The following is a 17,871-nucleotide window of genomic DNA, read 5'->3' as shown; positions in this document are numbered from 1 at the left end:
ACTCAGTTATGTTTTGTATTAGCTCTATCTGTTTCATATGATGTTCGCAATTGGTCTAATACAGTGTGCAATATTGTAAAGTTGAATAATAATAGTATGTACAGAAAGACAAATCAAATATTGAAGTAAAAATCAGGATTTTATTTGAAAAATAAAATTTAATCATACTTCAATTTGTGTATCATTTGTTTTTAACTAAAACTATAAGACAGTTTTCAAATATCATCTGTTAGCGTCACTGTTGTGTCCTAAATGTTTCAGTTTCTTTTGTTTAACGAACTGTATCTAAACTGAACTTCATTCAACTGTTTAGCGTGAATAAGTTTTCGTTTTGATTTCTACTTTCAGACTGAAGGCCGTTATTTAACTTCATCATGAAGAGGTCATTACTTATTCACACTGTTTTATTCCTCGGACAGTATGGATGGATATGCGCTCAAAGTCCTACGAAAACAACATTACCTGTTGCAGGCGGTGCCAGGTCTCAGTACCACACTATTTCTAAATCTGACAGGTTACATGTTTGTGTCATACAGGTTTTATTTCGCATCATTTGCTTATGCAGTACTTTGATGTTTTTGCTGTTATGCTTGCTTGTTATTCAGTCTAATATATATATATATATATTTGATCTAAAACTGTTTGATGCTGTCGGGAAGTAACAATTTTACAGTTTAAGTGAGAAAACAAAGTAGTTCTCTGTTTACATAATGATTGTCTCAAACAACATTGTTTACAAATTTGAAAAAAAGAAACAACAATAAATCTTCTATCAAATGACATAATCGTAAGCAAGTCGCTTTTAAAAACTTTGCTTTGCCTTTATATTAAACTTGTCTTTACTAACACATTGTTGCTTCATTGTTCAAATCACTGGCAAATGAAAATATGGGGCGAAGATGACAAAACAGTCGAACTGATCTACTTTACCATTATAAAAATCTGTAAAACGATCATTTGGGAGCACAGAAAGCATCAAGAAAATGATAAAAGGCTCGATTAGGTGGAGTCTGCTCATGAAACGTGCAAAACCCTTTACGCTCCCGTAAACCGGCTTTTAAATTATAATTCGTTTCTGGTAATTCCATAATCGCAAAGGACCAGAAAATGTACCAAAACTGCATCCAAGTACTAAACAAAGGCCTGAAGGGCCTGAGTCGGCTAATGATTGATGTACTGACAGTATAGTCTACCAGTTTCAGTTTGTTTTTAGTTTTTTTCTTAAAATTTCATAACACAGCTCGATATTTACTCAAAATATTATATCCGGATACGATTACACTTTTCTCCAGTTTCAACAATATATTTTACAAATTGTGACGATACGAAGACATTTAGCAGCAGTTGGCAGTATCTGACATTGAAATTTACGGTTAAATTAACTCTTATTTAAATCTTTTCATAAAAGGTTGTTTCCTTTCGTGAAAGCAGCCAAACATAGACGATCTACTTTCGATTTCAAAAACTACAAGAAAATATAATTTAATGTTTCGCCGTTTTGTTTATTTCTCGAAAAATAAGAATTAAAATCATTTTTAATATCAGTAGTAACTAAACAAACCAGTAAAAGCTTCTTCTTCCGATAATTTATTCGTTTACTGACTGCAAAATTCAACCCACGCAAAGTTTATAGAAATCATACGATGCGTGTTTACGTTCAATGTGGGAGAATTAAGGCTGATCGGCTATGTTACCGAACGCATCCAAACGATTCAGATTTTGTTTTTAAAAACGCATTGTGTGCGTTTCTGTAATTCTATATACGTTTTTATACGCTTAGAAATTATGAGACATGCGTATTTGCATTATTTCTATACGTAATTTACGCTAATACGCATCTTATCTGGAGCCCTGTGGAACTACTTTTTGTCTTTCGCTGGATGTTACCCAAGCTTTGTAAGCCTGCGCAATTCTTAAAATGCACATTTATGCTTAATGAGTTACATTCAAGTATTGCACAATTACAAGTCATAAATATGACAGAATACATCGTATATTGGTCATAGCAAAGGGAATTGACACAACTTAACTTCATTCATGCAGTGAACTGTTTGAAGTTTGAGAAATCTAATGGAACTACATCCCTTCACGTGTTATTCGGTCCATTTAGAGAATCGCTGAACAGCAAGGACTCGTCAAAAGGCTTTCAGCCTTTAGCCGGCTCAAAAACAAGAATGAATATCCAATAGGGAAGCAACGTTCCAAAAAACGCAGCCCCCCAAACGTAAACCCGCGGACGCGCACACGACTAACACACGCACGCCCGGCCGCCCGCCCGGCCACACGCACGCACGCACACACACACACACACACACAAAGGAAACACACAAGGCCAAAACGAACAAATAAAGGAACGCAGTTGGGCACCGCCTTGGAACGGACTAGCGTTCTTTAACCGGTTTATGGCGCACATAACCTCACTCTTACCCCCCATCCCCCTACCACCCCCTCACCATGTTCCAAAGTCACAGGACAGTGTAAATAAAAGTAATCCCCGCCAGGTGAAACCCTAACATACGTTAAAACGTCTATGCTGCAATAATTTTGTCACTGCTTATACACACAAAATTATGTTCACCTTTGTTTGCTGAATGTTATCTATCTTGTATACAAATGCAATAAATAGAAAAAGTAAGCAGTTCGACAACAAGAACAAAACAAACAAAGGAACAATGTAGGGCGTCACCTTGGGGAATCTAAACGGGTTTTCGTTATTACCAGACTTCACTCTTAATTTCCGACGTATTCCATTTGAAATAAAGTTATGACCGATACGTGAAACACTGAAAACGTTAGTAAAAATTGCATAGAGTAAATCTACAGAACCATCTACACATGTACGCAATATATTTGCAGGAGACAAACACACAAAACAAGCACATATATATACAGCGCGGAAAACATATTTGCTGAAAGAAAAAAAAGGGATAAAGATATGTTGAATATTTTCATCAAATTATTTTATTTAATCCAGCATAAGAAGTTAAAAACTAAATGACTATCAGTATTGGCACAACATGTTATATTACTATGCGTAATACCTATATAATGTGATATTAAATCAAGCCATGTACTTGATCAGTAATATAGGGATGAACAGTGTCGCTATAATTTACATTGCGGCTAACTGATTGAACCAACAAACATATATGGCATCGTTAACACGTTATTTCTTTTGCAGCATAAAAATCACGAATATTTAACAATGCACATCTCTTTCTTGACAAACAAGCCGCTGAATAAAAAAAACAAATTCTTAACAATGTGAACTAAGCTGTTGTAAAATCGCGAAACGATGATGTTCAGTACCGACAGGTTATATTATTATATAAACTTATATTCCTGTTCTTTTTAACATATGGTGAACGTCTTGCAATGTTTTGTTGATTCTTCTTCATTCACATGTTGGTGTTTCATTTTTCCAATACAACGCACTTTTGCAATTTCAGACAACGAACTCTCGATGATTTACTTGCAAACTACGACCCAAGGATACCTCCAAACTACGAAGAAGGTAATATCAATTAAAATGGTACAGTTAAGATGGCGTAAAATGTTAATCAATCAGTTATAGGTAAATTACTCAATAGCATCAACATCATTTCAAAAATGCGACTGTTCGACAAATAAAGAGTGGATCATTCAAATCTCCGAGATGCTTTCTTTGTTCGCACTTAAATCTGTACTCTGAGGAAGCAATGTAGTAGGGTCAAAAAGAGATTAATTCATCAATGTATATGAAAATTCATTGGAAGTTCGCCTTGATTGAAATTGGGGTAGGTCCAAAGTTGACGTTTAACCATATTGCTTTTGATCAATTTGTCGAAAATATAAATTGAATGAGAAATATTAATTACATTTTCTGAGGGCAACCAATGACGTCTAAATAAGATAAACAACAACATCAAATTGCTTTTGAAAGCGGACGAAACAGTTCTGAAATCAAATATTGACATTGTCCCATGGCCAACTGTCGGCAGTGATGATAGGATACCGAACTACTCACTATTGTTCGTTTTATTGCAAAATAAGTAAAACATGTAAAATCCATATGCAAGGTGTTTATTATTCATTTTGATTGTTTTGTGATAAATAATTTCACATAATATCACATAATATGTATGCTATAAACATCAAAATAAACGATGGTACGAAAAACATAAACATCAATAAATTGAATCTCCGAAAGACTATCAATTTCTTTTTCTTCTTCCTTTCTTTACGTCCGGGGATACCTCACTGACAAAACATAGAATAACCAAAATGTAATGATTTCATCAGACAAAGAGCAGCTTTGCCTATGACAAATTGGCATCAAGTGCACATTCTTTTTTTTTTTGTTATCTAATAGATGTTCCAGATTGTCAGCTGGTTTCTGTTAACAAGATTAGTCTTTGGTGGTGAGAATAGATGCGTAAAATGACAAAGGTGATATCAAGACGTCTATAGTTTAGTCAATAATTATTACATTTTCACCTTTGTCAGATAAAAACAGAATTTTAAGAACACACACAAGAAAAGATAGTTTTCAGTAATTATAGATAAACATGTTAGATTAAGTATATTATTTGATGTTTTCTTTTCAAGTACATTATTTCTGAAGTGTCTGAATCATGTCAGTAACATCCTAAAATGGAATAATTTCAAAAATGGCCTGAGATTCTAGATTAAAATGATTAATGGCCCGAATTTGAAGACTCTTTGTTTAGTGTGTACAAAATGTATGTACAAACTGGTCATTTCAAACTGTCATGGTTCATGGTAATTTGAATGTAAACTCACTTTTGTACTAACTTGAATGTCCTAAGCTATCACAAATATTTCTTATAATAATTAGATAATTAGATGAAATTAATTGTTGATTTATCATACGAATTAATTATAAGTAATCGTGCTATAATGTCACATTGTGTAATGAGTCAGTTATTACCAGTTTGACGTAAAAGACAGTTAAATGTCCTCTTTTTCACATCAACTGGCTATTGCGTGACTAGGTAACAGTTTTTGTTTCATAAATAACACGAGTAATATTTTACAATGTCTTGAATTTCAATCGGTAGCTTCGTTTTACGTTTAACTGAATAAAGTACAAAAATGTACTTTTTTGAAATTTGGAAAAATAAACTGAGATCTATCTAATTATAATTGCAATATGCGTGCTGCTTGTACGCACGAGAAAGTGTATTTTGAAATGAATGAGCCTAATGTAATTCTGCAGTCGATTACATTATACAATACAAAATATCATGTTTGTTACATTTTATGTAGACAAGTGTAAAATGTGTTAAAGCTAACTCCAAGTAACTGTTTCATATCCAGAAGAATTATTCTAAACTACCCTAGTTAAATTTCAGATTTTCCCGTTACAGTTCTTGTACAGCTCCATATAACAAATATAGACAGTATCAGCGAATCTAATATGGTAAGAAATAAACACCATATACTATAAATTAATCGCTTGTAGGTTTGACATTTAAACGTATTATTTTACTACGTATACGTAGATTATTTAAAAGATGCTATATCTCGTCAAATGTACCAGCTTTAGAAGCTAAAATCTGTCTCAGAGCTTCTTGGCAAAATTCAAATATTTGTGAGTTGGCAGAATAGTTCATTAGTTTGTTAGTAGTACTGTTTTAGCTTTTAGAAGATGTTGCATAATTGCAGTTTAAAACAGAAACATTATAATTATGTTTCTTTCCTACAAAATATAGATTAATGTGCTGTAAACAGATCATTAGCGGTAGTTAAACATTTAATTGCTTAATATTTGAAACTAAAATAGACGCATATTTATATCGTTTAATTGTTAATAATAAATCGTGTTTTATTGATACCAACAAATATAAGGGTATAGGAATGATTCACATACATAATCACATAATACATGACATTATCAATATTTACAATTGCTTCCATACCTACTGGCAATTAGGTATTTCAGAAAAAGATTATTCCTGCATTATGTATAAGTGGAACAGCTCTCAAAAGTAATAACTTCAATCTTTTTTTCTATAAACAATTTCAAAGAAATTACAAAAACATATGGTTGAATACCAAAGGAAATATAAGCTCTTGGGTATTTGAAAGAAGCTGATTTTTCTCAGTCATTATCAGCATATTAACAGAAATTCTATACGTTTGCAGTAATTCCGAGACACATTAAGTAAATCGCGAAAAATACAGGTGTTTACCGAATGTAAATTACCGTTTATAAAATAATGCATATATTTGTTAGATGTAATTTTTGCTTATTTTGGCTGCTGTTACTAATTAACAGGATAACTTGCGTAAACAATTTACGATATCTGTTACGATTTGTTCTTATCTTAGTCTTGAACGTATTGCCATTTGATAATCTAAATTTGAAACATGACAATGAATGATAGCGTTAGATTCATGGCTTCCATAATGTTCAATTTCTGCAAGCGACTGACGTTTTAGTGTGCACTATATGCGTACTAACAACAGAAATGATGTTTACAGGACTATACCATTGGGATGTTTCTGCGACAAACGTGGAACGACAGCAGACTCGCCTATAAGAAAATCCCTAAACTGAGGTCCTTGGAACTTGATTCACGTCTAATGGACAACATCTGGGTTCCTGACTTATTCATTGCCAATGAAAAAGATGCCCGGTTTCATTTAGTTACAGTGCCAAATAAACTTATGCATATTTATCCAGAAGGACGGGTACAATACAGTTTAAGGTATGTATATGAATATGGTCGTTTTAATATATAAGTTTTATTACTACAGGAAATACAAATTTAACATTTCTATAAATATAAGGATAATATATACATTTTTACATCTTAGTAAAATGGCAGCCACGTTATTTCCATAGCAATATAAAACAAATTAGTGGATTAATTTTCTAAACTTTCGTTCATTTCGCAAAACGATATTTGTACTTTTTCAAACTAGAAAGGATACACTTTAAAAATTTACGTTTTACATCTAAAGCTTACGAAACTTTAGGACTTATATTCTAGCCTAAAAAATCTGTTAAAGTCGTTTTCAGGGAGTGTTTCAACAGGAGAATAAACTTTTGTTAACAGAGAGAATCTCGCGTACATGCACTGTTAACGTACTTTTTTACAAATGCGCATTCCTTGGCACAACGTAAAAAGTATTACGGCCTGATAACTGATAATTCAAATGGAAATGACGTCAACGTCATAGAACAAGGCTTACATTACAGCGCATTTTATGATCATTTAATGACTTTCATCTTGATAGAAAATATATCCAATTTTGAGCTTTTAATACAATATATGTCAGAATAGCTTTAGCGCATGTTGATATCTACTGAATTCCTGGGGATACGTTAGTACCCTCGTTCTACTGGGCTGAGGCAACAGCTAATCCATCGGGAGTTTGCAGATGTTATATGATGAAAAAGCATGTGTAATCCCTACATTATAATTCTCCTTGAATAGGCATTGTTTTAAATGTCATACTGCTTTACCGCCATGTCTTTTTGCAATAGGGATCCAAAAACAGTGATAACCAGCGAAAATATAGAAAATATGGTCTATTGCAGTGAACAATACAGATTATGAAGAATACATATGATGAAGATTTACATTATTTTCATCAAGATTTCTGGCATTTTTATATCATTTTCACATTAATTTTATAGAATATCTGCGACATTACAGTGCAGTATGGATCTGAGAAAATATCCGCTGGACTCACAGATATGTTATGTAATGATGGAAAGCTGTAAGTTGAATTGTTTTGAATTTGTGTTAACAAATGGCATGATTGTAACAAATAGCATGATTTTCGAATTCGTATAGTAGATTTTACAAGCTAGACATTATAATATCAAATATATCAGTTTTGAATGTATTTTTTTCCAGACGGTTACAGTACTGAGGTTCTTGAATTTCGCTGGAATCCACAACCTGTGTCTAGAGATTCTAGGCTGCAGTTAGCCCAGTTTGATTTCGGAGACATGCGAACTTATCAGTGTGATAAACAATACGTAGCATGTAAGATATTTTAGGTTAATAAGTTAATGTTCCAAAGGCCTGTGCAGAGATAGAAAAAATCCCTAACATTCGTTAGTTTTACGTCTTTATAAAAATATGTTTACATCTGTGTAAAACAAACAAGCATATGTGTTGCTCTTTCTCAGTTTTCAATGAATTTGATTGGATTGTTTTTGTACTTTTAATATAGTTACAATATAATATCTATCAACCTTTAATAAGTATGCATGTGTCAATCTGTAATATATTTTGCATCTCTTTTACATTTAATGTTCAATAACAGTAAAATTTCTTTAAAAAAAACAACAAAGATACATTTCCTAAAGGAAAAGTCACGTACAAAGAAATATGCTTTTAAATCGCCTGTTTTTTCCTTAAAATACATGCATTACACTGTACTTAGTTTATTTAGTTTTCGATTCAAAATATATACTTACATGTATAAGCATTAGAAGGAAAAAAAGTAAATTTTGCCGTAAGTGTGATTTCCTGTCAAGGTATTTGTTTCCCCGTTTCAGTAAATTACACCTGCATCACCTTGGACTTTGAGCTGAGGAGAAGTTTTGGTTACTATATAACACAGATATACATACCAAGCATACTGATTGTTTGCCTTTCATGGGTTTCGTTCTGGTTAGACATGGACGCTGTACCGGCCAGAATATCTCTGGGATTATTAACAGTACTTACAATGACCACACAAAGTGCAGGAGCACGCTCGTCCCTTCCGAAAGTTTCATATGTTAAAGGTTAGTGACCATTTAGAATCTAATATCTTTTAGTTCAGATTTGTTATACTTATTGATTATAACGTTCATATCAACGTGTTTTGATGTAAGGAAAAGCTCTTAGAAACTTTCCTAATAAAAAATCGAAATAATACATTATAAGTCAAATGGTTCGTATATGCTTTGTTATATGTCTGAGGGCAAGCTTATTTGTCGACCAACAGAGGACAAATACTAAGGCCAATATGTAATCACTTGATTTATGATATTGATTCTAGTTCAGTATTCCAATCAAACTTCCTCAATCCTTTATTGGTCCTATTTACTCGTATTGCCTATTTTCTATAGCTACACTGATTTTCTAATATTGTTCCAATTAAGTGAGGTATTGCCTTAGTCCTTTTCATATGATATGCATAATTTATGTAATATTGTTCCCAATATTACACGGGTGGCTAATAAAGTTTTGCATAGTTGTTAAACAACACGTATTTCACTTCAAACGTTGGCCTGTATTAACATGTTTCATATATCATTTTGACGCAGTACTATTCAAAGTTTTTTCCGCACATGCTTTAGGTTTAAACTAGTACACGTTTACTATATTTTTAGCAAAACACAGTAAAAATTTGTACTACTGTACCACTATAAAAACCGAAAGATTTTTAACCAACGACTTTTACGTATGGCATTTTATTATGAAGATAGACTTACACTCATAAATAAAGTTTGATGCGGATTTTTTATAATTGAAGTAAACGTCTAAAGATAAAATATTCGCTGAATGATTGACATTTGGATATATTAATACTTTACTGGTTAAATGCATGTTTGAAGCAAAATATTAACAGTATTTCAATTTTACGAGTACATATTAAATACCTTTATAATTTTTTATCCGAAGCGTAATAAGATAAAAACATCTACTGACAAGACAAGCTACAATGTCGTAACATGCTAACACATAAAAATATTTTCATATTAATGAATATTCAGGAATCGACGTCTGGATGGCAACATGTTTGCTGTTTGTATTCGCCGCACTGATAGAATTTGCATATGTTAATGTGCATTCACGTGTAGAAAAGCGCCGTCGCCAGAGCTGCGTGGGGACTCATAAAATTATTAATGGAAATGATCCGGACACAGAGGTTTATGTTATACCTATGTTATATTTCTAGTATATTTGTATGAACGCTGACTAAACACACGCTTTCTAAAACTAGGGACAACATCCTCACAACAATTCAATAGTTCAGTTAAATGGATAGATATATTGCTGTTTTACTGCATCCTGATTATCATGTATAAAAATGCAGTATTAAATATCTAATTTGCGTGATAAAATATTCATACATTTTCATAGCCTTCCATTGCAAAGCTTTAAATTCAATTCAATTCGCTCGAAACTCCATTAGTACACTCATTATACTTGATTAAAATTTGTATAGGCTGATAAGTCGATGTGCAAACTAGACCAAGGCAGTACCACTTTTGTTCCGTTTTTATTTTAGGTTGATTACGAAAAGAGACGCCAATCAAGGTTCCGAATGTTTATGCCAAGCAGAGAAAAAGCCAGGACATGTGATCGCATATCAAGAATTGCTTTTCCTAGTGTTTTCTTTGTGTTTAATGTAATCTATTGGTGTACTTATGCAATATGGAAACCTGAAAATACTACGTTTTCTTGACATGAAGCTTTATTGGCTAAAAACTTAATTCATCGCAGATTTAACATTGAAAAAAGTATTTGATAAAATTGCTCAGTCTAAAGAAGTTAGGTAACTGTTGGCAAAATGCACTTCATTGCTGTATATACTTGTATTACATTCAGATTTTGTGGTTGGATTCTTCTGAGTGTTTATATATTTCAGATATTTATGGATGATATTGTCGATGCTATCGAATGTTGATAGAATGCGAAAATGTAACCTTGAAATATGGTTTACTGATTTAGGGCATCGACATGAAATAATGAAAATGAAAAACGAATAGACGTTTTTAAATTAAATGATACAGTATCAAAAGCGAAAGCATTTACTTTGAATTTTGCGATTTTTATTTTGCTAGAATTACAATACGGATATACTCTTGGTTACGCGTTTTTGTTGACCGATTTTTATTTTACTATTTCATTATTAACTTCATCGCCTTACCAGAATGTCGCTGTGTTACTAGTTACTATTTCGCAGTAACTCTGTACTAACATGCTGTTAAAAGTCGTATGTTCAAATGATTTAATTCATTTATAGAAGTTTCATACGGAAATTGTTTGAATTCAACTCCAAAACTGTAATTCATGTCAGTTTTTAATTTATTGTCTTTTTAAAAGACTTAAGTGCAAAAAGATTGACAATACAATCATACTATTATGTGGAATTCCGCCATGTGATATAATATAACTCATGTATATAATTTATTACTTTACTCAACTGTTGACGTTAAACGACAAAATCTAAGAGTAGATTTGACTAAAACACCGTAAGACAGACGTATCTAGTTCAATTATTTGTCATTGTTAACCAAATTGAGTTGTCAGTTTTTTTTTTATTCCTGGTGGAATTCTGTGTTTTCAAATAATTCTTACACATTTAATTAACTTCACAGCAGCAATTTCAAGTTCAACGTGGCCTAAATGTCCATTTACTCTTACCTTAATTAAGTCGACGGTATGGGGCATTAGGAGATTTGCACGTTTCATTATCTCTTATTAGCAAACTGAATTTTACCAACTCTACAATCTGTTGCTTCGTTGCGTTCTGTGCCTCCAGACGATCTACCTTCGGAACTGATAATGATTTCAATCATCCCGAAACAAATGAGATATCAGTCATTCTAGATTTATACACTGAAAAGGGAATAAAAGTGTGCGTAGATAGTCTTAAGTTACAGTTAAACACAATGGAATCTTGTCATATATCAAGGAGAAATTGGCAGACCCTGGAGAAATGGTGCTACAAAATGAAAATGGCATAATAGCGGACTGTGTAGAGATGACTTCCTTATGAATCAATTGCTATTAATAGAATATGGACTTTTAGGTCAAGCACCATAGCTATAATTAAGTATATCAATTTTGACAAATGTTACAGTGTATTTGTTTCACTGAAAACTAATACCCTATTTTCTTTTTGATTTTTTTTTTCGCGCAAGAAAAAGTTAATAATAGACATATGAAAATATAGAGGTGTATGTTGCAGATATTTAAAGTATGTCAATTTAATATGGAATAATACAGAATAAAAACTATTTAGTATTTTCATGCTCACAAGAATAGACAACTGGCCAAAAGAGGATTGAAGCTAGGTATTTGATTTAATGGCGACAGAAAATGACAAATAATTAAATAATCACACTTTTACAGAAAGAAAAATGACAAAACGCAAGAATGCCACATTTTTCAGTGCCTTGCATAGTGTTTACTGCTTCTATATAACCCTTTCATAGCAATTAGAGTGTCATAAATTTGAATTTACAATTTGCCTAATAATTATAACAGAAGAAATAAGTGGAAAAGCTTATTAAAACTTAAGTTACGAAAGGCATTGAATTTCTTTAAGATTCAAATTCAAGAAGATCTCAGTTATTTTGCTCTTTTTAGCACTTTCTCTTAAATCAATGTCATTTGTTTGCTGCAATCCCATGACAGGTCACTGCTTGGTATTTTGGTCGCATTTGTATCCTTTAGCAGTACCAATAAAGATGGAATCATACACTACTACAGCAAATGTGTCTCAGCTTCCTTTGCAAGGATACGTACTGTTCGTTGTTGCATCAAACATCGTCTCTTACATTTCTTCTCGGTTTTCTTATCGATTTTTACAAGGGTATTGGTCTGTAAGTTTTAAAAAACAGCCAGATGATTTTCATAACTATATACTGAGGAAAGAGATTTGCAAAATAATATATTTAATATAAAAATTGTATTGATATAATGAATATTTGCAAACATGTACTTAGTATGTAATATGCAATAGTGAATATGTATGTACAATTACAAATTTACATCTGTACACAATATGTTTGTACATCTTACATACCGTTTAAATGCGATGACTGAGCTGTGTAAACCAAGAAAACTACAAAATTTAAAAATTATTGACAACCAAAAGTCTCAAATGGTGAAATCTAAGACTTCTCTACTACATTCAGAACACAACTCGTTGCTAATTTTGTTATTCTGTAGAGGGTAAATTACTTGTCTTTCCTCATTAATTAATTACTCTTCAAAATGAATTAACTTCCTCTGAGACCAATTTATCACACGTTTACCGCCTGCCTTCACTGCAATACGCGCTATAACTTCAAATCAAGAGAAAGGCAAGATGCAAATGAATAAATAATCTCAGTTACATCAGCCTTCTTAATTACTTCAGCTTCTTATTTATACTTGACATTTTGGTCCTAAGGTTCTTGTTCCATAAAGGCAGCCGGCATTTTACGTTCTTTCCACGATTTTTTTCCCATACGTGACCCTGACACACACTTACACACTTACATCATTGAGTAAAGTAACATTGCTGTAATTATAGTTTTCAATAGAATGTGGTATCAACATTTCTATAAACATTGATGAAATCAATTGTATTTGAAAGTCTAAATGAATCCTTATTTATGCCATCTGATATTTATCTTTACTGAATCAGCCGATTTCTTTTTATGTAAAAAATACCCTCATTGCAGTGGATGATTTGATGCTATATCTACGTTTAGGTTGAAGGTGCTAACTAAAATGAAAGTCAAAACAAGATATTCCCTGATGCATACCTACGAAGTAGTAGCGTTTTTCTCACTTGTCTCAGTTACGTGAACATTGTTTAACTGCATTATGATCAACCCCATAAATGTTTCCTTATCTATGATTGTCAATATGCAGACCTTTAAGGGCGGTGTAGCGAGAGGTGAAATACTAGAATTTCTGAAAAGAAAGACGTTATACATTGTTGTGTTTACATAGGCGATAATAGCAGATATTCAATAAAGCCTAATCTTAACCTAACGTGTTAATTTTGACACAGAGTTATAGGAAATGCTACAAAAACAGGGTCGAGCGACAGTCCTAGTCTCAGCCTATGATATATAAATCTAGATGCAGCACTAGTTATTTATTACAGTGACCTCATCCCAAATGGATTATGATCACTTCTAACTGTGTTTGTCGGACATAATAATTATGTTCACGTAAACGTATCCCACTGTATATGGCTGGTATAATATGACTATTAATAAATGAACACTCATGAGATTCAAGATGATATATGTCTTCAAAATTGTGAGAAATAGAGTAAGATCGGCTAAATTCCCAAAAATAAAAATAGCTTTGAAAGTGAAAAAGTGAAACATAATCAGTAAAACTTATCTTATCGGATTTTATTGATTTCAAATGAAACTCTTAAGACTAGCACACATGACACGATGATTGTTCAATTTGCTAGAATTTGCTCTCATTTCTTCTTAATATATTTACTTTGTACAATAATATGTAAATGCTAGTCCAAAGGCAATGTCATGTGGCAGGATCCGGCCCAAGGGTAATTCGTTTTCAATTTTGCATTCGTTAAAATGTTACTTGTCACTTACATTGTACATACTTTTCAAGCTATGTTTACTTAGATTGCTTTAATGTTTGCATGAAGTATGAGTGTTTCGCCAGTAACGTCAAATATAAATGTGACATTATTAAAATGTAAATCAGGAATATTTTGTTAGTCATCGCCTGAAAACCAGCATTGATCAGGGATAAATTATAACAATTTGTTTTTACACATGTAAAATAATCAAGGAAAGAGGCAATTTTAATGCTGCAAAAGGTTTAAGTGACAGTACCTTGAAGAAAACTACATTTTAACAATGGTATGTAGATATAAGAGTAGCAAAGGGGGTATCACCGACGATTCGCGGTAAAGATGACAGAAGAAAATAATGTTTAATCAAAAAGCTCCTTGGTATGAGTCAGTGCATCACACTTCAATGTCGATTAAACTAATACCATAAGTGTATTAGATGAAAGTTTTAACATTTCGTAGGAAGATGTAAGAAACGCTTTCAATGATGAGAAACACTCAACCACTAGCAATATATAAAAACGTCATAATGACGTTGGACCTCCTTTGTAGTTCTGATCATGCCTTAGAAACGGTAACTAAATAATGATCTTGTTTGTTCTAAAATCTGTAATTTAGCAGAAAGAAAGTATAAGAGGATTCCTGTAAAATGTATTTCAATTTGAAATGACATGTTCCTTTCTAAAAACAAAATGATTTTAAAGCAAAAGAACTATCACTATCACAAAGATATCAATTGCGGTTATTTAAAAATCTAACACTGTACAAAAGAAGCAGAAATAAGAGTTTTAGATCTACATTCTTTGTAAACAGCAAACACACGTATTCGCAAACGTGTCTTAGCAACAGGGCACATCTGTTTTAGCATATGTTAAACAAAGTTATTTACATACAAAATTATTGCAGACTGCTCACTGAAATGTGCCTGTTTTATAAACAAAAAGTAATTAGGCTTATAACATGAAGTTAGTATTGCAATTTCACGCTGTATTACATGTAATCTGAGGGTCGGTGGAAAGACTTATCTGCAAAAAGTATCATATATTAAGAGATAACTTTTGAATAAAGTTCTGTGTCCCCAATTACAAACATTAAATATTGATAATAAGTTTTAAAAGAACAATGACGTTCTATTGTGTCATAACCGGAATATTTCATAAGAAAGATATAAACATTGACAAGTAAAATAATGTAAAAAAACTGAAGTTATTTTGGCGTACAACTCTAGCGTACTAGTAAATCAATACATTCAAACACATTATGACAGGAAAAACTAGTCAGGAAGATGTCAATTATTTCAACGCCAGTATAGCCAGTAGTCCAGATTTCAATAAATAAGAGAGGTGCAGGCATTTTGTAAGTATTTAGTCCCATATACATTTTTAGTATAATTGGGGTATGCCGAGTTCAAACAGGTATGTTGGCCAGTTGACAACTATTTTTTTAAAGGTCAAAATGGCAGAAAACAAAATGTCTGCAAAAAATTAAGATATTTTAATACATATACGAAATATTCACGTTAGTTATAATTGCACAGAAATTATTCACGTTGCTTATGACTGCACAGAAATCATTCACGTTAGTTATAATCACACAACTTTGTTGTACATCTTACTAAATCGGGTGACAGCAACTTGACAAATATTCAATAACAGAAATTGACATTGCTGGTGACAAAATCAAACTAGAACTGTCACAGGAGTGACGAATATCCCCACAGTACGGTCTTGTCACAGAAGAATGGCAACCATAAGAAAGACATGGCCGCAAGAAGGTGCAATGTAAATCGAACTTGACCTGTATTTTATGATGTTACACCTATGTACTAAAATTTATCATAATCTGTCAAGCCTTTGGTGAGTTATTGATCGACAACCATGAGTTTGATAAATTTAAAGTTGGAAAGGGGCCATAACTACATATAAAATTGGTGGTTTGTAGCCAAAGTCGAACTTTACCTGTATTTTATGATGTTACACCTGTGTACCAAAAACATTTAAATCTGTCAAGAACTGTCACTGGAGTGTTCAATGACTCCAATGGTGGATGAATTTTGCACAATAGCTTGAGTCTGTGTTAAAAGTATCAAATAATAGGAGGGGTACACATAAAGTATATCAAAACACTATATAAGTAAAATTCAAAGCAAAAAGGGGCATAATTCAGGAAATATTGGTGCAAGAGTTATGCACCGTGTGCCATATGATGTGGGTGGCGATGTTAAACAACTACTTTAAGTTTGAAACAAATGCATTTCGTAATAACTGAGATATAGTGAAAATGCATCAAATTTTACCTTTAATTCTAAGTAAAAGGGGGCATAATTCATGAAAAATTGGTGTCAGAGTTATGCACCTTGTGTCATATGATGTGGGTGATAAGGTGGAACATCTGTTTTAAGTAAGAGTGAGAGTGTATCAAAACTTTAACCTGAAATTCTAAGTAAAAAGGGTGGCATAATTTATGAAGTATTGGTGCAAGAGTAATGACCCTTGTGTCATATGATATGGGTGATGTTGTTGATTAAGTGTGTTCAGTTTGAATCAAATCCATTTAGTAATAAAACCTTTCCAGGCACATAGAAGTTATGAAGCAAAAACCAAATATCTAACATTTGACATTGAATTGTGACCTTGACCTTTGACTATCAGGGATAGGTGATGTGTTCAACATGTCATCTGGTGTTGAGGAATAATAATGGGAAGTTAAATTAAAATCCTTCAAGGCATATAGATTTCGCGACGAAACAGACAAAACTGACTCCTATATAGACCCCCCACCCCCAACATGTTTTGTGGCGGTATAACCAGTACATTGTATAAGGTACGTAGAGACATTATTAGATGAAAATCTTAGTTCTAAGGAACATGTCAACAGAAAATGTCAGACCATAATGGTTAATTATCTTAGAATCAAAATATTAGAAATTTCCTTACTAAGAGGCTACTGAAATTATTGTATATTCACTAGTCATTTCACATATAGATTATTGCAATGCAATATTGTATGGTAATCTTCAACGTGAAATTCAGAATATTCAAATGATACAAAACATGTATGTCAGACTCGTTTTAAGACTCAGCAAGTACGACAGTTCAAAACAAGCTTTGTTCCGACTACACTGGCTTCCTATCAAAGCTAGAATTGAATTTAAGATTTTAACTGTCATTTTTAATTGTTCATCCGGCCAAGCTCCATCTTCCTCGACTGAATTATTATCGAAACAAGTACCAAGACGTAGTTTAAGGTCTTCAGACTCTGTTACAGGTTGTTACAAGGTACAATTTAACAAACGTAAAACATTTGGTGATCGAAGTTTTCAAACTGTAGGGCCAAAACTACGGAACAAACTACCAGTAGAAGTGTGAAACTCTCATTCTGTAGACACTTTTAATAAAAAACTCAAAACACTGCTTTTTAGAAGCTTTGAATCATGGTTTTGATTATTTTTTTGTTGGTTGACTGAATATGGTAGAAACGCTGAGTATACTCTACTATGTAGTGTGATCGATGTATGTTTATTACGCAATGTTGTAATTTGCACTGCTTAATAATTTTGTCAAATATGTCGTGTAT

General features: G+C 32.5%; 1 protein-coding gene across 8 annotated transcripts in view; it reads left to right on the top strand.

Moving 5' to 3' along the window:
• The window catches only part of LOC123556549 (glycine receptor subunit alpha-2-like), a 41,538-nt gene extending 30,959 nt beyond the window's left edge, over positions 1-10,579 (top strand). For 3 of the 8 annotated variants that reach the window (XM_045347332.2, XM_045347330.2, XM_045347331.2), the window contains exons 2-10: positions 349-514; positions 3,450-3,514; positions 5,355-5,422; positions 6,487-6,713; positions 7,649-7,731; positions 7,872-8,003; positions 8,522-8,752; positions 9,728-9,882; positions 10,246-10,579. In XM_045347332.2, coding sequence (XP_045203267.2) covers positions 375-514; positions 3,450-3,514; positions 5,355-5,422; positions 6,487-6,713; positions 7,649-7,731; positions 7,872-8,003; positions 8,522-8,752; positions 9,728-9,882; positions 10,246-10,422 — 1,278 coding nt within the window. In that variant the 5' untranslated portion in view covers positions 349-374 and the 3' untranslated portion in view covers positions 10,423-10,579. The remainder of the gene's footprint in view (positions 1-348; positions 515-3,449; positions 3,515-5,354; positions 5,423-6,486; positions 6,714-7,648; positions 7,732-7,871; positions 8,004-8,521; positions 8,753-9,727; positions 9,883-10,245) is intronic. The other 5 variants (XM_053542836.1, XM_053542834.1, XM_053542835.1 and 2 more) reach the window with 3 other exon arrangements.
• The last annotated feature ends 7,292 nt before the right edge of the window (positions 10,580-17,871 follow it).

The sequence above is a fragment of the Mercenaria mercenaria genome, chromosome 5 (genome assembly GCF_021730395.1).
Source record: "Mercenaria mercenaria strain notata chromosome 5, MADL_Memer_1, whole genome shotgun sequence".
In the NCBI taxonomy this organism is placed as follows: Eukaryota; Metazoa; Mollusca; class Bivalvia; order Venerida; family Veneridae; genus Mercenaria; species Mercenaria mercenaria.
The sequence above is the reverse complement of the archived record's forward strand: the minus strand, read 5'-3'. Positions and strand labels throughout refer to the sequence as shown.